At 46.1% G+C, this 22992-nt stretch overlaps 1 protein-coding gene across 1 annotated transcript; it reads right to left on the reverse strand.

Moving 5' to 3' along the window:
- Window positions 1–226: 226 nt before the first annotated feature.
- On the reverse strand, window positions 227–22837 carry spred1 (sprouty related EVH1 domain containing 1). The gene is made up of 6 exons (XM_049740485.2): window positions 22069–22837; window positions 14104–14374; window positions 10118–10286; window positions 7939–7985; window positions 5119–5274; window positions 227–5039 (listed from the first exon to the last, which is right to left on the reverse strand). Exons 1-6 carry the CDS (start codon window positions 22098–22100, stop codon window positions 4353–4355), a joined length of 1362 nt encoding a protein of 453 aa, XP_049596442.1. The 5' UTR covers window positions 22101–22837; the 3' UTR covers window positions 227–4352.
- Window positions 22838–22992: the final 155 nt, after the last annotated feature.

A 22992-nucleotide genomic window follows, 5' to 3' on the forward strand; every position in this document is an offset into this window, starting at 1 on the left:
TGTTCAATTTACGAATTTAACACGAAACTCAAAATTACCGTTTGTTTAAAGGTATTAAAATATATGTGAAAAAATTTTGTATTTAGAAATGTCTTGATCATTGCTATGTCGGTATTGCTTATTATATTACGACACATAACAGGTATCATTTGCATTTTCGAAAATATTGGAAAATTTTTGCCTTTAATAAATTAAATACAATATGAAAAATATGCACAGGCAAGAGTTAAAACTCACAATTTTATTATGATAATGTTATTTGATATGTCAAATTACAAGTGTATGATGTAACAAAAACAGTTACAAACATATGTATGCATATTTACATTATATATTTATGAAAAGTAACAAGCTACATCTGTATAAAGAAAATACAACTATGCCATGGGAGTTATTGGGACTATCAATTTTACATCATATACTTGGTATTCTCAAATCAACAAAATAATAGAAACCGATAGAACCAGAGCAGACAGATGTTAAACCGATGGAGACTAAGATGGACATGAGGCACTTCTTTTGTCGTCGTTGTTGTTTTTGAGGTCGTCAGGATGGCACTAAGGAACTTAAATTAACAAAAATAGAATATGCACAAGCAAAGGGGGGAAATGAACAGGCAGTGTTTACAGAATAGTTAATAGTACCATTTATACTGCAAGTTTTTTCCAAAAAACACAAAAATGTCTTCCACTATTTCATAACTAATCACATAAATGTTACATCAAGCGCTGTAAGATGTCAAAAAAGCATACATCGAGTAGAATCAGTGCACCGAAGCCTTGTTGGAGAACCCGAACAAAAACACTCAAAAAAAAAAAAAAAAACTGCTGTGAAAAGTAAACGGTTTTCTGTTACTCTTTAAAACACACTGAAAGGAAAACAGGGTGTATGTGTGTGTATTATATATATATATTTATATATATATTCTGCACAATGTGTACATCTGTACGCATTCCCAATGTTATGCAAGTTTTCGAAACAGAATAGAAGACTAGCAGCAAAAGTGGTTAAAACTGAAGTGTGTGTGTACGTATATATATATAGATATATATATAAACATATACACACACGTGAAAGAGGACAGACATATGTTGCATATACAGTACATGAGAGGAAGTAGCACTGTGCTGGTTAATGCAGAATGACAAAAGTGTTATTAGTTTTTTTTTCATTTCCTTTGTTTAAGAGAAGGAAAAAAAATGCACATCCTACATTTTGTCAGCCAGCAAGTTTTTAATCAGCTTCATCCAACCTTGGTTCAGCTTGACGACAGGAAACACAGACCCAAACACACAAAACACACACATACGTCTCACAAAAAAAAAAAAAAAAATGCTTAATGCTGTTGGAGAATTAGGTTTTAACAGTCGTTCATAGCTAATTTTCTCTGTCAGCACAATAAAATTAGTGATTGTATCTAGCAGCCTTAAATTCATGTCTTTATAGATATATATATTTATATTCATATATAAAATTTCCAAAGCGAGTGGAGTGCTACTCCTGTACCGTTAGCGCTATCTTTCTGTTTAGCGTACAAAACTAGCGAGAAACTTTGACTAGGAGCTCAATGATCATTTTGTTTTGTTTAGCCCCCGCCCGACCCGTTGCAAATGCCCTCTACTTTTCAATGTGAAATAATACTACAAAAGGTGGACCTATGTACACAAGTATGCTGTCAATAGAAGCTACCGTAGATAATGCTGACAGCCGCGATAAATACAGCTCTATCTTTAAAGACAAGCTCAAAGACAAAACAAGCCAGTTATTATTATTATTATTATTATTATTATCATCAGTATTTAAATACAGTGTTGCGTATTTACAGGTGTTTGGTACCAAAGGGGGAGGAGGCTCATCTACGATGACTATTTACTACCTATGAAGGTCTTAAAAGAAACACACGTGTCCTGTCAGTCTTTAAGAGTGTCGGAAGATTGCATAGAAAGATTACAAATAAAAAATAAAGACTTCCAAATTGTAATGGTTTGTGCTAAACGTAGTGTTTTTTTGTCCACGTTTATTTATTTTTTATCTAAAGTGAATGGACTGTGGGGTTCCCACACTTTTGAAAGCAATGGAGTCAACTACAATGAGTTTTCAGTGTCATCTGGGGGGGTCGTTAAAAAATGTTTAACATAGCGGGCGTTGTTTCTGTTTGATTATTTCTACTTAATTTGCTAGATTGATGTACAAATTTGTTGTCACACAAGATTTAAAAACAAAAAAAAACACAAGACCTTTTATGGGAACATTATTATGACCATAATTCAATTCTTGAAAATAAATGCTTTCACTGACAAAAACTAGATTTTAAATTTGGGTGTTATGGTGTCAGTAGGTTAATTAATACCTATAAAATGCAAAATCCATTGCTGTGGTTTCTATTTTTTTTTCCAGAGCTATGTGGAAATTAGTGAGTAAATGTATTGCAAGATCCAAGACCCAAAGTTTCCAAACAAAGCAAAATATTAGCTTATCAAGGTGTGTCAATGGTCAGTCCATTTTGTTATTAAGTCGGATATTTCAGATTTCCCTGTGATCTCGAATGCAGCACAAAAGTGAATTTCTCGGGGTCCTCGGTTTACATGTCATGCAGTGTTTGGAGGTTACAAAAAGCGTGCAAATAAGGGGTGTAAAAATTTGTGGTCACGTATTACAAGAAGCTACCGCCGTACTTAGTGTATAATAAAAATATTAGTCTTACATTTATGGTTCCGAAATGTTTTTCATGTTAATACTTTTCTAGCATAGGTTAATAAGAAACTACGCTATAAAAAGGTAGTGAGAGACTACACGCAAACCAAGGACTCCCAGTAATACGATAAGTGATCTTCGGCCGATTTAGTTTTTGTTTTGTTGATAAATCAAGCTTCCTGTTACCGTATTTTGTTTGCTGGTGTTTGAAGCTTCATTAAGAAACTCAAAGCAACAGTTTTGTGCCGCATTTTTTTTCTTTGAATCATCTCAGATTTTTTTTTGTGTATATTGCTGCTAAGTTGTTAGCTGCGGCGAGAGAAGTCTGGAATCTCCAAAAGAACAAATATTTTTTTTAACGTGTTTGTCCAAAGGGTCGTCGGTCAGGACGTTACTGGCGCGTGTAGGCCTACGCGCACACACACACACACTCACACACCATCTGTATGTACTTAATTGCTGAGATACTCAACATTCCTGAAACAATGCACTCATTCATTCAGGGCTTATTAAAACGAAGACACATGAAGGAGTGGACTGGCGACATGAGGAGGCGCACAAAGGAGGATTAAAATCAAATAAAATCAAAGTCTAGGACAAACATGGGACTTTTTGAAGGTGGAGGGGTGCTGCAACCAAAAGCTCGGAGAGCAGTGCTTTTCCTCAGACAAATTCCTTAATTGGAGAAGGCCGTCTCAGTCAAAGAAGAAGCCTCGTTTTTAAGTGCCTGGTTGTTTCCTTAAAAAAAAAAAAATCAAATCCAACAGGAGCACCGTCAACCTTCTCACACCGAAACAAAACTTGCTGGTTGAGCAAAATCTCCGCTTTGAATCAGGAGGTGAACAGGAGAAAAAAAAAAAAATGACAACAGCAGTAACTAAATGGGCTTTCAATTGTCATGTTTCGCAACATTTTTGGGCAGTTTGGAGGGAATCGGCATGGTAAAAAAAAAAAAAGTTACCATTTTCCCTTCTCACAAATGGAATGAGTCCCTTTGTTTTGGAATGCAATGAAAATGGCCGACGTGAGGCAGAGGCTAAGCGAATCAAGTTTAAATGACAAGAAATGGCTAAAATGGGGAAGGGGCTGATGTGAGACTTTTTTTTTTTTTTTTTTTTTTTTTACCCCTGTCTACTAATTACACTGTGGTGAAGGGAAGGAAAGGCCACCACTGTTACCCGACTGCAACATCACACAAAATAAGCATAAGAACATATGTATCCCTTTTAGCATACTCAAACAGCAAGTTATTTTTCTGAATAGTTGTGTTTTGTTGTTGTCTCTGTACAAAAAGACAAGTTTCCTTCATAAAGTTGCACGTTTCTTGGAGTAGAGTTTGGCCAGGTGTGTGTCAATGTATGTGTGCGTGTGCGGTGCATTTAGTAACATCTCCAAGTCTGTTAATCTCAATGTCCTCGTCTCCTCGTCCGGACTTAGCTCATCGCAAAGCTTAAGTTTGTCCTCCGCTGCAGCTCGTCGGCGACAAACGCAAACTGAAATCTCCAAAAGCCCTCAGAGCTGGCGATCAACAACACCACCCCCGTCCCAGAGAGTGGGCGGGGTGGGATGCGGGGGGGGAAAAAAAGGATGCCGACGTTGAATTGATCCGCTTCCTGTGTTAGCTAACTTTGAGGGGGTCCCAGAGGGGCGGCGCGGGGTCACCCGGCCGCCTTGTGCTTGCCCCCGCAGCAGCGGCACGCCTCGCCGCAGTGGTGGCAGGCGCGCAGCGGCAGGTAGCAGCACATGCAGGGCGCGATGAAGGACAGCGCCACCAGGGCGAGCCAGCGCAGGCAGAACTGCTCGTCGGACGTGTCGCACGAGCACGGGTCCGAGAAGTCGCCCTCCGAGTCGGACATGCAGTGGTAGAGCATGCTCTCGGCGCACAGCATGCAGCTGACTTTGTAGATGCACTGCTTGATGGGGTCGGGGGCGTCTTGGCACTGCCCCCGCCAGTTGTCCTCGTGGTTGAACATCTCACGGCAATAAATGCAGCGCGAGCGCTCGCCGTCCTCTCGCCGCCGCCGCCCCTTTTTGGACTTGAGCAGCGGCGAGGGCTGAGTCTTGATAGCCGTGTCCTTGCCCAGGCCGAGGTCCATGCCACGGGCGGGGCCCGAGCGGAGGTCCCCGCCGGGGCCGTCGGGGAAGAGGTACTCGCACTTCTTGCCGTCCAGTTTGTGGAAGGGGGCCGGAAAGTCCGTGTCCTCGCGCTCCGCCTCCTGCTTCCACATGACCGGGTGGCGGTAGTCCTCGTATCCGCGGATGAGTACGTCCTTGCGCGGGTTGATGCGGACGATCTCCTCCTCGTCCATGTGAAAGCTGACGTGGCGGGTCGATTTGAACGACACCTTGGGGACCGAAACGACAGATTCAGATAATTGCACAGAAATATTTCAATCTATCGTCGGTGCGTCGTGAGGCTCGGACCTGTGGCGGCAGGTAACGTCGGTTGCCGGAGTTGAACTCGTCAAAGGGCTGAGCGCGTACATAGCAGCCCCTGAAGGGCTCGGTGGACACCACATTGTTCAGGTTGGAGAAGGGCTCCTTCATTGGCGTGCAGATGGAGGGAGGCTCCTCACACGCCTGCATGGACAGAAAGAAACAGCATTTTAGTTAGCATAAACTGCTAAATGAATTTTATTTTCTATTGTGGTCGCGTTCCCACATTAACCACCAGAGGGCAGACTGCACCTACACTTGCCTTGATGCAGCAATGACTGAAGGCCCTTCTGTGTGAGAACTCCGAGTTCCCCACAGCACATTCCCACAAAACGGGAGGAAAAGCTACAAACACGAGCCTTCAAATAAAAAAAGGACTTTTCATTCCAATTGAACTAATCCACATTCTTACAGCCTCGGTTCCGAGTCGTCTCCAAATGAAATGGATCTCGCCATTGACAACAATCGGGCTGAACTTTCTATAAATAGCATCTGGCGAATGCCGCAGACTGCGTCGCATAGGGAATATACGTGCGGGGAATATATACGTTTCAGACCCGGGCACTGTCGATTATAAACAGACTCCGATAAAGAAACAGTGCCAAGACTTCAGTGCTCATGGCAACTAATGTGACAGCTATTTCATGATTCATGAATGCAGAGGTGTGGGAGAAACACAGAGAGAGAGAGATACAGAGAGCGAGAGAGAGACAGAGCGAGAGAGATGGGGGAGGATATTACATCAGGAGCCAACATTATGTCAGCATAAGCATCTGAGCATCCCCCAGCTCATCCATGCACCAAACTATCACGGATGCAAAGTCGTGTCAAAAGTTGGATTCAATTTATCCAGCGGCTAACGGCGTATGAATCGCTATTTTGTTCGTTTTTTCTGAATGCATAAAACAGAATCACGTGAGGCAAACAGTACTTGTGCTACTTTTGAGGGGTGGGGGGGATCGCTGTAGGACATTTGGTACCGCCAATCGCTTTCAAAGTTGCTCCGCTCTTTCAAGACACGTGCACCTTCAAAGTTTAACCCCGATCCAAAGGCCCCTCCAACCCCATCACCCCCCGACCTCATCAAGGCCGGGGTTAGTACTCTCTCTTCCTCTCGGTGCCGTGTGGGGGAGGCTGCTGGCTCTGGTTTGTCAGTGCCGTGTGTAAAGGAGCCCACGCCAGTGCTTTAACGCACAGCGGAAATCTGGTTTGCGCCCAGCTGCTGCAACAGTAATTACTGTCCTGTGGTTGCTAAGAGATGCTTCCTTTGACTCCCCCCCCCCCCCTAAGTTTCACCCCCTAGTCTCCCCCTTGAACTGCACAAAGTATGTGCATGCGTGTTCCAAACATGAGTGTATACGTATGGAAGAGAAGACCGTGTGGAAGGAGTGAAAAGGAATAAGAGAGCAGGAAAACATGACTTTGCCTTGGATTCAAGTTTGGATTCATGTGTGTACGTGTGTAAAAGACAGAAAGAGAGAGAGAGAGGCCAGAGAGTCTACAGAGAGAATGTCATAAACCAGCTCCAGCTGGAGAAATGCAGCAGAGAACTTAAAAAGCCAGATGACAGCTGGATGTGTATGTGAGAGGAAGACAGAAAGAAGCAAAGGATGGAGGAGGGGGAAGGAGGGGGGAGATCAAAATGAGAAACAGACTCTGGCTTCCTTTTTGAAGCGCTCGCCTAAGCCCCGCCATTCAAAGGCATGTGTGGGGGGCCAATCTGGAGCTGATCTGACCCCAGAGATGTGCCCGGGAGGGGGGGGTGAGAGAGAAGAGGAAGGGAGGACTGGAGAGAGGGCGGAGGACAAAAGGGGAGGGGGGTTTAAGTGAAGCAACCTGGCCTGGCACGAGCACCGGGGAACATCTCGAGCATTTCCGCCGTCATATGGCTTGGGAACAGAAAGGCCCGAGGTCAGCTGGTTGGATTGATTCAATCCACTTTATGAAAAGATCCTCCATGTTATCCTGCACAAATTGTTGACAGCCAATGGAAACATGTTCTACCATCTCCATTGGCTGTCAGACCTGTGCTTGCCCTGCTTCAATTTGTTTCAAGTGATGACTCACAAGACAACCAGGACAAAACGATGGCCCGTACAAAATGTGTCCTGGTCTATTTTGAACGTTCCAATATTTTTGATGTTCTCATGATGCTTCCGGCTATCCCGCACTGCTTTGGAGTCTAAAGTGCCCCATGACTTGATGAGGCCCGATGATCCTGTGCTGTGCTATTTGCTCGCTCTCCACTTGCAGAACTTGCGAGTGGCTCACTTCTCTTTCTCCGCAGCCCAGGTCTGCGACCGCCAACGTTCGGATGCCAAATCACCATGGTGACACCCTCGGTGGTTCACGCGCTGAACCTTGTGAACACCCACCCTCCTTTGCCGTTGCAAACAGCCCCCCCCTTGCCTTGCTGCCTAGCAACAACAGTGCCATTGGATTTCCTGTGTGTTCAGCCTGATCCCTTAAAGAGGAACTTTGCCACAGGAACGGGAACGCACCCCCCCACACACACTTTTTTTTTTTTAACTGTGGGGTGTGGGTTGAGGATTTGGGGGAGTTGAGAGTGTTGAATCGTGCTGATGAACATGTATCTGAGCTCTAATGAGTTGCGAGAGGCACAGCGGGACGTCAAAAGATACGAGGTGGCGTGACTTGCCATAAAGGGTGGAACTTCTGAATTGCAACATCGCTATCTTCACACGGTGTTAATATTAACAGTGGTAAAGTGATTTATACACTTGTGTGACAGGAAAGATTGCTACTTTGAAACATAAATCGTAGTGTATGCAATTTATCGTTACTCACAGGTAGTCCGTTCTCTTGAGTATCCCCGTCGCCAAACGGTCGACAGCCTAGAATTAGAAAACACACACAAGATTATTGAAATTAATTTTTAAAAAAAAACACTTGTTGGAAACAATTTTGGGGTTATAATCATGGGGTTATCAGACAAAGCAGTTTCACTGTCGACTGATTTTGCAATCGTAAGCGAATCGGCTCGGTCGAGCCAGATCGAGACGCAACCGGCGCTTCCATCCGACTGCGGCCTAAATGGGGAAATGAAAGCTGCTTTGTGTCAGTGGGGCACACGGAAGTTCATGAAATATGCATGCCACGAATCGTGTAACCGGACCTCTGCTAAAACGCCCCCCCAACCCAAAAACAACCCCCGTCTGCAGATGCTGGAGCCCGGCAGCTTGCGTTTCAAGTCTCAGGGTGACCGCGTTTCGATGACGTAAGCGACACCAAAGTCATTGAACTTTTAACGCAATTTTTTAAGCCTAATTTATTGACAGTATCACGTTGACATCCCCATTCGTAACGATTATTTGCCATTGTTGTTGCCGATTAGTCAGAGTGCAAATCAACTTGCCTTAGGGCCACTTTTTCCTTCCTGTACAAATCAATTTATTGTCTCGTTGCAAGTGACCTACATTCAATTCTTTTTTTTTGCGGGGAAAAAAAAGTTTCGAGGGGGGCTTAGTTACGGCATCCGCAAGCCCCCAAAGCAAAACACGAGTCCTGCCACAACAAACACCGCAAACATGACACACTTTGCCCTGCATAGTTCTGAATGAGAAACACATGAATTAAGAGTTTTATTTCAGGACCGCAATATATATCACTCACAAATCTACAGAATGCATTACTCTCGAGTCTTATGACTCACCAGGCCTCACAGTTGTCTCTCTTCCCTACAGTTTCGCGCATAAACCTGAATATGATCCGCCGAGAAGCGTATTAAAACAACATTTCCTCAAGACAAAGCCCGTTTTGTGCAAAAAAAATTGGGGCAGCGCAGTCATGGCGCCCGTAGGCTGGGCTTTTAATCACCCTTTGCTTTTTATTCAAACAGTCAGACGGGGGTTAATTGCTTTCAAAACAACAAAGCGGAAGAAGTGAGCGTCAGGTGTTAAATTTGACAAGACAAATAGCCCCGATGCCATCCGGCAACGGCTCGAGAACAACCTCGTGCGTGTAGCCCTGGTTTCAACTTGCCGTGTGGAAAATGGCGGCTCTGACAGTGGCGGTCTTGAAAGCTAGTTGATATAATTGGCACATACACCTTATGTAACTGACAATGTGATCTCGCTTGGTGCACACACACACACACGGCCCGAATGTGTGTGTTATGAAAGCAAAGCTCGTGTTCTTTTGACGCCAGAAGCCTAAATGTCGGGGAAATGTTTGCGAGTCAGGGTCATGTGCAAAACGGCAATTTAAAACGATTCCACTGGGATGAAGGGAGAATAGTTTGGCGACAATTATTGTGTATGGGTAAAGGGGGGGGTGGCAAAGGATGACAGAACACAACGGAGGACTTCAGTTTCAATCACACGAATGTGTGCGCGCATTTCTTCAATGCCGAGGAGGAAGCGAGAGACAGCGAATGCGGCACGACTCCTCTCCGAACCGCCTGAGCCGTGTGCCCGGCGTTGCCACGGCAACAGAGGACCGCAAGCCCGACGCGCACACGCGGGTGCGCGTTCGCGGGGCCGCAGCATATTCTCTCGCCTACCAACGCAACGCGGGGCCGCCCCCGCCCCGACCCTCCTCCTTTGCCACCCTCGCCCGCACGCATTGACGAAGCCCGAGCGAGCGGCGGCGGCGGAGCGATGCGATGGGAATACAGAGGAACCTGTCTGTGTGTGCGTGCGTGAGCGCCGGGGAGAGAGAGAGGCATTACACAACAGTGACAGAATACAGAGGATGCCAGGACACAGAGGTGAACAGAGGGAGGAGGAAACAGAAAAAGAGAGAGAAAGAGCGAGAGAGAGAGACTCGCCCTTAGCTTCCATTCGTAACGTTTTACTGTGCAGGTGAACTGAAGAAGCGAGACCGAATGAAAACTCTTTTTTTTGCTTGTTTGGGGCAGCTGGCGCTAACAAGCTAGCACAGGAGGGGTCGTGCTCAGCATACGAAGACATCCTTAATCGCTAATCAGCTCACGGTAGTTCATATGGAACACACAACAGGTGCCCACCTTGGTTGATGTCCTCAATGGCCCTGCGGATGCCTCGATCGAAGGCGCGGGCGTCGGCGGGGCTCTGGAAGGTCAGCCCGAACTTTTTGTCGTTGATCCTCCAGTGGTGAAAGATGGGGTTGATCTTGTTGTACACGAGGCCCTCGTGAAGGACACACTCCAGCACCACCTAAAGAAAAAAAAAGATTGTCAGGTTGTTTTTTTGACTACAAGTTGTACAGTTTTTCGAGCCAATGACAAATTAAATTGACAGGAAGACAAAATGGCCGACAAAATGGCTGATCCGGATCTGTACGTCCATCAAGACATAAATGACTGTTTTTGTTTGACAACCTTTCCTGTAAGGCACATTCACTCATTCCCAACAGAATAAAAACACATTCAAACTACTCATGACTGTGGTATTTCTCAAAGCGGAAAAATAAAATAAAAAAAATTCCATGTATTTTACAGGGCAATTTGTAAACCATAATCAAAATAGGGTTTTTTCTTTAATTACAGATGAGTTGCAAGGCAATGGTGGGGGGGGGAGAGAAGGGGCTTGGAGTGTGTTTTTGGAGGCAGACAGTCAAACGTGTGCGGTGGAGAGACAGTGTATTTCCAAAGCCTATTATTAATCAGGGCTACTGAGCCGCCCGCCTCCTGGCCTTCCTTTAGGGCAGATTATGTGAAATGAGAGACAGCCATTACGGTCTTTGAGGTTTTGACAAACGTGCACCAGAGTGGCTTAACGGGGGTGCGAATGCGAGCTCATGCGAGCTTGGCCCGATGGAAACCATCCGTGTCTCTCACTGTCATTGCCGTTATTCTATATTGATCGTAGCTCCAACCCCTGATCACTTACTGATCGAGACTTATATAAGCGTATCACAAAATGTTTTTCGCCTTCCAAAGCAAGGGTTAAGCCGGAGGGGACGAAGGGAAGAAGATGAGTGGACACTGAGGAGGATGGTGTGGGATCAGGTGATAAAAGAGAGGCGGATGGGGTGTCTGTGCCTCCGGGGGTGATTGCGAAGGGCGAGACCGAACGGAGCCCGAGCAGGTAAGATGAGCGCCGCGCGGTGAGTCCCGCACAGACGTGAGAGGAAGTATCACGTGTTGCAAAGAAGGACAATACTCGACGTTGGATACCATAAACCAGGCTTTTGGAGGTGACGGAGGCACGAGTGGGGGCAGAGATAGTCGGAGGTGACATGTGCCGGAAAGCAGACACGGGATAAGATAAAGAAGATCTTTGAACTCTTGATTTTTTTTTTGAAGAGCTTGCAAATCAGCATTGGATGTGTTCTGTGACCATCCGAGATTTCATCTTAGTTTTTTTTTTAAATCGAGTTTCTATCCCGAAGCACAAAGCAAACACCACAAAACACCGTCACCATTACGTTCACAGAGTCACAAGGTAGTCACATGGGCAACGTTATTGGCGCTGACAATTTACAAGGTGGCCGACACCGATAGCCTGGCAGATACTAAACCGCATTGGCTTGGCCAAGCTCAACAAAACGAGTAACGCGCACGGCATCGGGTCCTCGCCCCAAAAGGGAACGCTTATTACGATGAGCCAGAAAGGCGCCACCGGCACAGCTGTGAGCAATCGTTGGGAGGCTGAGAAGAGCGAGGCAGAAAGCGCAGCTCGAGATCTGACACAAATCCGAGAGCTGGTGTCGTAAGAACTCGTCAACCAATTACGCCTTTTTTTCAGGTTTTTTTTAATAGAGTGATGGAAGGGGGGAGGAGAGAGAGAGAGAGAGATTGGTGGCTATATGGAGAGCCAGCTGAGTCATCACTGGTACACTCTGTGCCGCATCGCTGCGCATCGCAGTCACATTCCCACCACCTCTCATTCGATCTGGCTCCACCTATGATTGGTGCGTTCGGATAGAATTGGACGATCTTTCTCATGCACCCCTAAAAACATCAGCGGTGTTCGCCATCAGTGTTCTTCTCAAGCTATTTAAAGGTTACAATCAGGGATGGGAACGATTCGAGAGGTTTCTTTCCAAAAGATTAGCCCTATCTTTGTTCAGACACAACAACGTCAAATTAAAGCGCAATGTCAGCGTTATTTTGAGAACAGAAAAGCATTCAAGCCAGGCTTGAACATTTAGCACCAGGGCTGGATTATTCTATCAATTATTCCATTGATTCCTCGGGTAATTTATTTCCCTGTATCGTCAAGTTGTTGTTTTTAAATTTGCATTTTTTTTTCGTAACGGATCCACCGACTGGGTGAAGAGCGCCTAATTTGTCTTTCTATTTTAAAACTGTAACCAGGAAGTGGCACGCCAGCAAACAAACAGCAACGAAACCACACAGATGAAAAGGCAAACTCCTCGGCGGAGATAATTACGGTACGTCAATAACTCGTGCAGTCGACTCGCTGATGGTTTCAAACAATACTGCGGTGAGAAGAGCAGATAATGTCATGCCTGGCCGTCTTGCATGACTAACATTAGTCGTCTGTGGCTTTGTCTGCGGCGGTTGTTTTCCTTGGACCCGGCGCTGTTGTCGTGCCGATGCCCTCAAACAGTTGGTCGGCCATGCCAGGCACCCGGCCGGCGCTGGGTGGCATCCTGACAGCCACAGCTTACATATGGCCGCGTGTTTGTTGTGGTGACTGGGGTAGATGCTGGCGGCGAGCGGGGTGTTTTACCACTTCCCAGAACAGTCGCCGGGGTCTCGGAGTCATGTGTATGCCCCGGCCTGTACGGCGGCATTCCCGCCACACCCTTTTCCTGCGCCGCCGCGCACACATGCATAGTAACGCACTTAAGAAGCCTTGAACGCAAAACACATAAAACGCTCTCAGTCAAAGGCCGTTCAGACGCCAGGCAGCCTACGAGCCGCCAACGTCGAAGCATTAAAAGGCCACCAGAGCCTCGACGTCACCGTGTTTGCCGCGGCCTTCTGACATCACTTTCACACTTTGGTTACACACAGTCTGGATTATGCCAAAGCATCTAACTGCATCATTTGAGCATCCGGCACACAGCTCTCAGGATCAAGAAGGTCACTTAGGCTAAAGGATTAAGATGGGAACGCCATTGTGTTGATTGGCGGAAACAAAAACTTTAAAATCACTGAAACAGCGGGAAAGCTCATTTGGGATGCAGATTTTGTGTTACATGTCGCACGTCTGCCTCGGAACGCCACGACACTATCTCACACTCCGAAGCTCACTATCTCGTGTTTTTTTCTGAATATATTTGTTGCCGCAATCTATACGTGACACACGCCACAAGTGAGCAAATTTTCAGTCGCTTTATTTCTTTGGTACTAATTACAAGGTTGAGCATATGTTTCCACAATATATTTCATCCGTTGAGCTAAGTAGGTTTCCCACATCCCTCATCCATCATTCTCCGCTCCTGAGTAATCTGCCCTTCTCCCGGATGATGTAATCATGCATCACGGCATCACGCAGTTTGCTCCTATTTTCAGATACCTGCGCCACGGAGGCATATTGAACAACGCTTCCTGGGCGAGTGCCTTTGAGAGTGACACAAGCGCGGGGGATGGTGGTGACGTCATCCCCATCTTTTGGATTTTGAAACTGGAGCGAGCAAGAAAAGGAGGGGGGGGGTGAGTAAATAGGGAGAAATGACACACAATTTCTCTCAATCACAATGGTGGAATCGAGAAAAAAAAAAAAAGTGCAGATGATCCATGTGATCGGCATCGGTATGGAGTAAAGTGAGGGTTACATTCTTCCGTCTAACAATTTCACGAAGGGCATACTAGCAACAGCTGCTGCGGCGGCGGTATCCTTAGTACCGACAACTAACCACAAGACCCAAAGCTAACCAGGACCATTTGTTCTGGAAGTTCACTTCAATCATAACTATAGCCGTCCAGAACACATAAGTCCGGCTTCTCTCTCGGATGCACTCAGACACAATGAATCCACAGCAGCTGCATGGTGGCTCGACGTCAACACCAACCCAAATCTCACAGGAACGTTTCCAGCACCCTGTGGAGTCCCTTACCATTTTGTCTTTGAGCCGCTCCCCCTTTATGTAGAACTCCACCGCCGTGGGGCTGGGGCTTGGGCTGGGACTGGGCGTCGGACTTGGGCTACTAGGGCTGAGGTTGCCCGTGCTTCCCCGGGTGCCACTGCTGTGGGTGCTGTTGCCGTCGTCCGCCTGGCTGACCTTGTAGACGGTAACGCAGCTGAGGCCGCCGCCGCCCAAGGGAAGCCATCCGCCGCTGGAGTCATCCCGCGTCATGACCACTGCTCTCACACGCGCATAACTGTCACTGCGGAAAAAGGGAGGAAGCATCCAAAAGTATGTTAAAGGAATCGAAACAGAACTGTAAATCATTCGAAACATTTAAGCTGAAACTAAAAACATAAAAGGACAAAGATTCATAAATGGATTACACAGATTGTAATTCAGTACAAGTTTAAACCCGACTGGAAAGTGAGTGACCGTTTGTTCGAGCGCCACTGTTAATTTCCAACTGACGTGTAATTTCCAAGCCGCCAAAAAAACTCAAGTCATTTCTTAGCTACAAAAAAAGCAATTAAGCTGAATTTGCTTCATGTTTAGCTAGCCCATGTCACCACTTTTGAAACCGGGCCACTCAACGGTAAATGAAAATTATTTATCACAAACGCCGTTTGCATGTCCCTCGGCCTCTCGTTCCATTTTTTTTTTTTGCTGGCTCACCAGCAATGTCGCCTTGTTGCATCTCCACCTGTGGTCAGATGTCAGCTGATTAGATAACGCATTAGGCCACCGGAAATGACAAAGGTCAGGGTGTGCTGAGGGCGGCATTTTCCACAGATTCCTGGTAACGTATTAAAAGATTTGGGAAGCAGACAGAGACGAGTAGAGAGTGCGACAAAAGGCTTTCCATGTTGCGTGCCTTTAAAGACTTCGGCTCAGCGTCGATAAACGTGTCAATTTGACGATCGAGAAAGTCACCGACTTGACAGATAATGCAACGGCTCCCATTTTGACTCGGTCCCGCTGGATCTCGTCAACTCAATGTGGGTAACCTTTGCTCTCCCCTTCCACACCCTTGGCAAAGATCATTGCGGGGTTTATCAGTAGCCACTTCATCAGTTGCGTCAGAAAGTTTTTGTTCCGTGAATCGGAAGTCATTTTGATAAGACTCCTTTACACGTGCGTTATGCTAACATTGAATAAACTTAAAAAAAAAAATTTAGATTCACCCAACTAAATTAGTGACAAGTTGAAAAGCGACATGTAAAGTTATGTTCATTCCACGGTTTAAATTTTCTACCAAGCATTGCGTAGGCAGGATGAAACTACCGTAGCTGCGCAAGCTAGGTAGCTAGCATGACACCAGCATGAACATGACATGGAACAACACAACCAGTGAAAAATACCCAAATAGTTCCGATAAATGGTACATTTTATGGACTTTCCATGAATTTCCTGTTTTCGTTCGGCGCCACGGCGGTTGGCGGATTTTATAGTTCCATTTCCCCACATAAACGATGACTGGTAGAAATGTCTGATCCCAAGTTGATCCCAATAACATCCTTGAAAGTACAAGACGATTTGGATCGTGCTTTCAGTAGGATGTTTGCTTTCCAAATATGATTCCTGTCTGTTTTCATACTTAAATGTGTTTTTTGGATAACTTTGGCCCTCTGCAAAGAGAACAACAACTTCCCTTACAAACTGACCCTTTCTGGTCACGCCTTTTTACAGCACCGGCATCTACTTTACACCTCAACCTTTGGCCTCATCACAATAAAAATTCATTCTGGACCAACTTACAAGCAGGAAGAGATGGAAATACAGCGGCTGTTAAAGCCCCCCCCCCCCTCCTGCCACTTCAATAAAGGGGGTGATGGATGCAGGAGGGGCTGTCAGTCAGGCATGGGGTCCCTGGGGTGAACAGAAGGCAGGCGGTGGTGTCGCTCAGCCATGACCAGGGCACAATGACCAGGACCTGACCCTTCAGAAGTACCATCTCACACATGCCAGCACAGGGACACACTCACAGGGAGGAGGAGGAGGAGGACAGAGGGTCTAGACCCCAACAGGAAGTTAATGCGCTTTTCTTTTCCACTCATGAAGAAAGGTAAAAGCAAGAAAATGTCTAATCTTTTTTTCTTTTTTTTTGCTGTTCAAGAAACAGAAAGTGATCCCGAGCGCAACGCAAGCATGGAAATTTCGACCAGGACGATGGAGACAAAGGCTGTCCCTCCACGCCCCTCGCTGGGAGTACACAGTCCACTGGACACACAATCGAGAGCGGAAGCACATCAGCTGGTCTGGGCCTCTGAGTCACAGTCAATGGGGGAGATACGGGGGTGGGGGGAGTTTAGAATCGAGAGAAAAGAGCCCCCCCTCTTATTTCCAAATTATTCCAAGTTATTCTGCTGGATGACTGACTTCATTTCCGACGAAAAGAATGAGAGAAAAACAGAAGGGGGGGGGGGGGGGGGGGTAGGAGAATGTGACTGTGGGGGAGGAGGTGGTGGCGGATGGGAACAGGGTGGAGACCAAGGTGACAGTCAACAGCTCCCGGCTGCATGTGAATAGAGCCTTTTCTATTCACAAAAAGGATGTGCGCAGCCTTTCGCCGCCTCCATAAAAACGGGGCGGTTTGCATTCAGGGAATTGGCGATATTTGGCGACAGCATTTCCTCAAATGGACGCCGTGCCTCAATTAGTCACCGGGTGTGTCATCCACTTCTAAATGCTTCCCCACAAATAGACGCGCCTCCCTTTTCCTTTCCGGGAAGAAAAAAAAAAACACAGGTTGTAAGTGTATACCTCAATTTATAGACACTGTGGCCACACATGCTTGTTTGAACTCCTTTGCTAACTAAAACAGCAGCACAATCTCTAATACAGCTTATTTTCCTTGAAAGTCCACTTTAGCCTGAGCTATATATTATCAGCTATTTTTTCCCCTCTTTTAATCAAAATTAAGACCTCTCATTCCCTTAATGTGACCACAAGGACGCTTATTTGTTTTATCCTTGCTAGCTGTGGACTTAATGATAAGCGGCCATTTTTTTCCAGATCAGGCCTTGTATATTATTCTCCCAAAAATGCAATGACACAAACGAAGGCCTCCAGTCCAATCAGCTCTCATAAAAATGAGAGCGCAAGGAGCATAAGAGTCTGACGGTGTATGTTTAAATAAATTTCAAAAAACAAGATGTTGAGTGGAAGGAGGAAGACAAAGCAGGACGTTGTGGTGAGGAGAGGGCGTGATGGTATAGCACGTGCAGACCAGGCTGGCCGGGGCCTCGAGGCCGGCCGCTCTAGTGTGTGCCGGAGAAGGGGGATCCTGGGACAAGCATTTCCTAAGTGGACAAAGTGGCCGTTTGTCTGCTCGCTCTGGCCCATGGCTCACTAGGCTCCAGTATGCCATCATGCTTTTTTGCTTGTGTCTCAGTCTTTGGCTTCCTATCCCAATGGTGGGAGGAGGGTGGATGGGGGGGTGAAAGAAAGGCACGAAGAGGAGAAGGAAGAGGAGGAGTGACGAATGAGAGGAGAGAGAAAGGATGTGGCCTGAGCCCTGGGAGCCGGCCAAGTCGCCCTCCCTTCGCTCCGCTCTGTCTCCCTCTGCTACCAAAACCCCTCCCCGCCTGCCTCTCGCCACACAATGGCTGCTTCTCTGCTGAAATTTCACGTTATTGGATGCCGGGCCTGCAGTTTTGTACTCCCACAATGTCCGAGCAGTGGAGCATGCTGCAGGGGAGACACACTCTGCAAGCTAAAAGCTGGAAAACCATTCCTCCTTTCATTAACATCAGAAAAGGGGAGAAAAGTCCCCCTCGCTAAACTCATTTTTTCCATCTCCCCATCGCTCCTCCAAAAACGAGAGGAACTCCTCGAGACAGATTTGGCTTGTGCGACTTTACAAGCATTTATAGGGGAGGAAAGAAATTCATTAAAAAATCATTGAGCAAAATAAACAAGCTACTTATCCCAATCCGATTTCGTAGCTTATCCTCTGTTAGGATCTGTGAAAATGAAGCTAAGCTAGCTTTCAAAACAAATCAAGTCCGATTTGCCAAAACCAGGCGAGAAAACAAATATTGAAGATAGACAACATGGGATCCAGGCCGCCGCCGCCGTCGATTCCGTCGCCAGCTAGCTAATTAGCCGCGGTTCAAGAGCTCTAAATAAGCAGCCAACTTGAAGGGCAGCGCTAAACAAATGACACGACCCGACGTGGACGCAAAGCAAATTATGACACAAGGACCACAACGAGAAGGCTCGTCGGGGGTGCTTTATGTTCAGCCATTAATAAAAGCCGAAACGGTAATTGGACAATGCCCATTGAACAGACGGCGTTTTTTGCGTGCCTGCTTTATTAGCTACGCCAAAAGCCAATACTCAGCCTGTGGAAGGAGAAGTGAAAGAGAAATGTTGCCGTATCTTCTTGCAACACCTCGAGGCTGCCGGTGAGTCATCCCTCTCACAAGAACATTCGGCCAAAGCTACCAACTGACTCAGGGAAAAAAAAAAAAAAAAACACTCTGCAGCACTAAACAATGAAAATCTTTTTTGTAATCACACAATGGATTTCAGTCAGGAACTTGAACAGAATAGTAAGAATATTTTGATGAATTACCTAGTAATTGCCGAAATAGCTGTAGATTTCCGTTTCTGGGTTTACGCCTGATCAAAAAGACCCAAACTAAAATCAGACCTTCATCACTAATGGGGGCAAAAAAAAAAAAAAGCTACAGACTGAGTAGATCTTAATTTAAACCACCCCATGCATTCTGGTAAATGAAAACCTTGCGCATGACATTACCGCCGAGTCAACAACAGAAGAGGAAGCACAAGTTTGGACTGTTGCACAGCGTCTATGATCTCCTTTAATGTTGGAATGCTCGGTCTCCAGGGATGGTGATTCTAATTGTAGTTATTCTATAATAAGGAACAGGAAGAAGCCTGGGAAGATGCAGGAACAAGGTATTAAGCACCAGGTCATACCGCAAGCAAGGAAAAGTAACAATTTAAGATGGCGGGCTATCTTCCCACCAGTGAAAATACATTTGGCACGCACAAAAAACCCGTTCCTGTTTTCAAAGGGTTTTGGGAAGTCCATCAAAGAAACAAGGTTTAGGATTTACATCTGTGCCCTTTTATGTCTGCGGCCTCGCAGGAAAGAACCCGTCTCGGGCCAGCTGCAAGCAAAGAGCTCGCAAAACAAGGCGCAGCCTTCATGGTCCCCACATGTCGCACGATTGAAAACAATATCCACGATTGAGACGCTTCTCGCGGGAACATCAGAAGGCACGTTCTGCTGTTGTGGCGCTTGGCTAAAAATGTATCGACGTGAGACGTGCCCTCAACGGGGCTGACATTTAAAGCATCTAAAACACTCAAAGAGGAAATGAAAAATGTAAAGGGGAAGTGGCTCGGCTTTTAAAAACGCACAAAAATCCAGGCCCGACTCCAAGCACGGGGGAATGGAACATGGCCTCCGTCACGGGCAGTCCGAGCAGTCTGGTTACTCAGAGCGCCGCTGCCATTAATCACCCAAACAATCGTACGGCAGCTTCTAGAACAAGCAGACACTGGATCATAAATATTGTGTCTGCAAAATAAGTTTAGGAAAGCTCTCCCACTGAGAGCAAATGGATGATGTCAAATAACGATGATCGGGGGCAGCGAATACGGCGCAAGCCAACCATCTCTCTTATGAGGTTACATCAATTTAATTGACCTTTAACCTGATATTTGCTTGTTCTGTAGCCCTCTGGCGCATACCAACTGTTTTAGGGCCCTAAGCAGACTTTGTGAAAAGGGCAAGCACGTAGCTAGCAAAACATACGTGTCACATCCATTCACTAGCTAGCACTCCCAAAATCTATTTAAAAAGAAAATCCAGGAAATGATTTGGCTTAACATAAGGCCTGCAGGATATCAGCAATTACCCAGGCCCGTAAAAACATGAGGTTGAGCAGTTGAAGTAGCCGTCTCCCCTTTGTCATTTCATGACTTGATGAGGGTTGTTTAGCAGGAATGCGTTTGGGAAGCGCCGCCCCAAGAATGGGAGTGCAAAACAGACACAAGGTGATAAGATCACAACACCCCGCATGGCAGATAAAAATGCTGAGCTGTCAAATCAATCACACAGATAGGAAGAAGGACACAGTGAGAGGGAGATCACCTGACCGGCGACGAGACAATAGCGTGGCACAGCGGGAGACGATCGAGGCCCGACTCCATGTATGATCATTTCACGACAAGCGATACAAGGCCAAAGGACCTCTGTGGAGAGCAAAATGATTGCTACAAAAAAGGACAGGGTGAACGAAAGCCTTTACCAATGACTTGGAATGACGCCTATCTTGTGACAAATTTTCGTGGGCAAAAGAAATCAGCAGTGTGATCATAATTTCTACAAAATAAAAAAATGGAGACAGCTGCTGCAACAACGTTCAGTATCTCGCTCCCTCTGCGTTTCTATGAATCATACGCCCAGCAAGACAGGTGGTGGAATCCTAGCAACAATATTTGGATCACTTCGCCATCTTAGCTGCCGCCATTACGCAGGGAGAGGAACAAAACCGCGGCACATCACGTCAACCCTGTCGCAGTATTTCCCAACGTGTGGGCCCTTTGGTCGCTTCCACTATTGACGACTGGGGGAGGAAACAGGAAAAGGCCTCGATTCACATGTCGATACTCATGTGTATTTAGATCACTTCTCCAAAAAAGTTTGAAATGACACAAATTAAGCGTGACTAAGAAACCGCAATGATTCGAACGCTAGTTTTCAAAACTAAGTTTCGCATTCTATTTGAAGCCTGAACGAAGCAAACACCCCAGGATGTCTTTGCGGACTTGATGGTTGATCGTCTGAGCCGCGATGAATGCAAAAGAAAAAAAATGTTTGAAATGTATCTTATAACATCAGCACTCAACACCTTGTAAGTCGTTCGACCTTTGATTCCAGAGCAGAAGATGGACGCGCACGCACTAATTCAGGTAGGTTACGTAAACACGCAGATCAAGGACAAAAGCATCTATGCAACGTATCTCCACCCCGCCTTCCACGAGGCCCATAATGGAGAGATTCAGAACATGGGTGTGTTTGACACATTAAAAGCGTGACAGTGTAAATGGCTGGGGGGGTGGGGGTGGGGGGGTTCCAACAGCACATGACTTCCTCTGTGACAAATACATTATCAAAAGACACAGAACAGTGTTGATGTGTTACGCGCAGAGAGAAATGGCGTGAAAAGGAAATGTGATCATTGTGTGACCGTGGCTGCAATGCGAAACAGCGTACAGTTGAATGTGAATGGGGCCTGGCAGGTACTTTATGAATGGAGGGGATCATGTGACCGCAGCACCTCCCGAAGCAGATATTTCTCACTGACTGTCAACAAGCGCACACAAGGGCTCAGCCGTGTAAAGCCAGAACACCCCCACCCACCTCAACCTCCCCAAAAAAAGAAAAAAAAAAAAACAACACACCAAATGGGTTCGAGACACGGAAATAATCACCTCTTTATCCGACGTGTTTTGACGATTTACGAGGCGCTTTTGTTGCGTCCGGGCGTCAATTTAAAGCGTTTTTTTTTTATGAATGGAGATATGTAAATGAGCGTGATTGAAGAAAAAAAAACGGTCTTCCGCCTTTTGGAAATGAAACATCCATTTTAAGGCGCTTATTGTCATTTGTTTACGACGACGATATCGCAGTTATTGTGCATACGCGTATGAATGTACAAAAAAATGGCGTTTTGCGCTCTTGTGCTGTCGTCTACGTGATATTAATGCACGTTTGCTTGAGGCTTTAAATGAATTTCACGCCAAAATGAGCGTGAGTTGTTGAGGATTATACTCATGACGACATATACGCCATTCAAAAAATATGCATTCATATTTAACCGTCTCGTATTTATGAAGCACCATACGTCACGATCGCGTAGCAGAAACATGAAAGGGACAGAAAAAACGATCTTAGTGGTAAGAATTTGTACTCACTCATTGTTTGGATTTGTTGAATCTTCACTCATTTTCTTCCTCACGGAGATCCGAATCCTAGCACTAGCATCGACGGCGCTGTGACGGCGGGATAAAATCGCACAAAATTCACCATTTTCTTCCACATACGTATAACCGTGTCGTGTTTTCGTTAGGTGTTTATTAAGGGTGGGGTGCTCGGTAAAAAGTGTAAGAATGCTCCCCTTCGATGGAAAAAAAACATGGAGAATAAAAAAAAAAGTGGAGCTAGCATTAGCCGTTAAATTGCGAGGAGGAATGACAATTTTGCCTTCTCCTCCCTGGAAGTAAAATCCGACCACAACACAAAATTAGCCATCTTCTTTCCAAACAAGGTCCGGTTTGGTGGGGAGATAAAATAGATTTTAAAAAATGCCCCTCGCTGCGTGTGTGTATATCCTCAAAAAACACAAAAAGTGTTGAAGCCTGTCACATTCGGCGGCGGAATAGTCGTGGCTGGCTGTCGAGCATCCATTCGCCAACTTGAGAGCTCTCCGGGACGACACTTGAAGCAGCGCCTTGTTGGAAAGCCAGCCTCACTCCGCCAACGTGTCCGAGTAATGTCCGCTTAAAGGCAACCTCGACGCCCGGGAGGGAAAAGGAAGATAGCGAGGGATACTGGAGTGGAACCATAAAATGGTGTTTCTTCACAAATGCGCTTAGAAGGGAGAGAAAAACGAGTTTTTAATTCCCCCCCTCAGAAGTTGGCGGACATCTGCTTTAATCGAACTCCATTTTCAACAAGGGGAGGGGAGGCATCGGAAAACTGGGCGGATGTGTCGACCCTCTCTCTCGCTCGAGAAAATTAAATCCTTCCGCGGGGTGCTAGAATTGTTCAATTTAAAGCCGCCGCCGCCGCTTGATTTTCAACATTTCCGATAATCCGTATTTCATTCTGACTAATGA

Source organism: Syngnathus scovelli, chromosome 14 (genome assembly GCF_024217435.2).
Source record: "Syngnathus scovelli strain Florida chromosome 14, RoL_Ssco_1.2, whole genome shotgun sequence".
In the NCBI taxonomy this organism is placed as follows: Eukaryota; Metazoa; Chordata; class Actinopteri; order Syngnathiformes; family Syngnathidae; genus Syngnathus; species Syngnathus scovelli.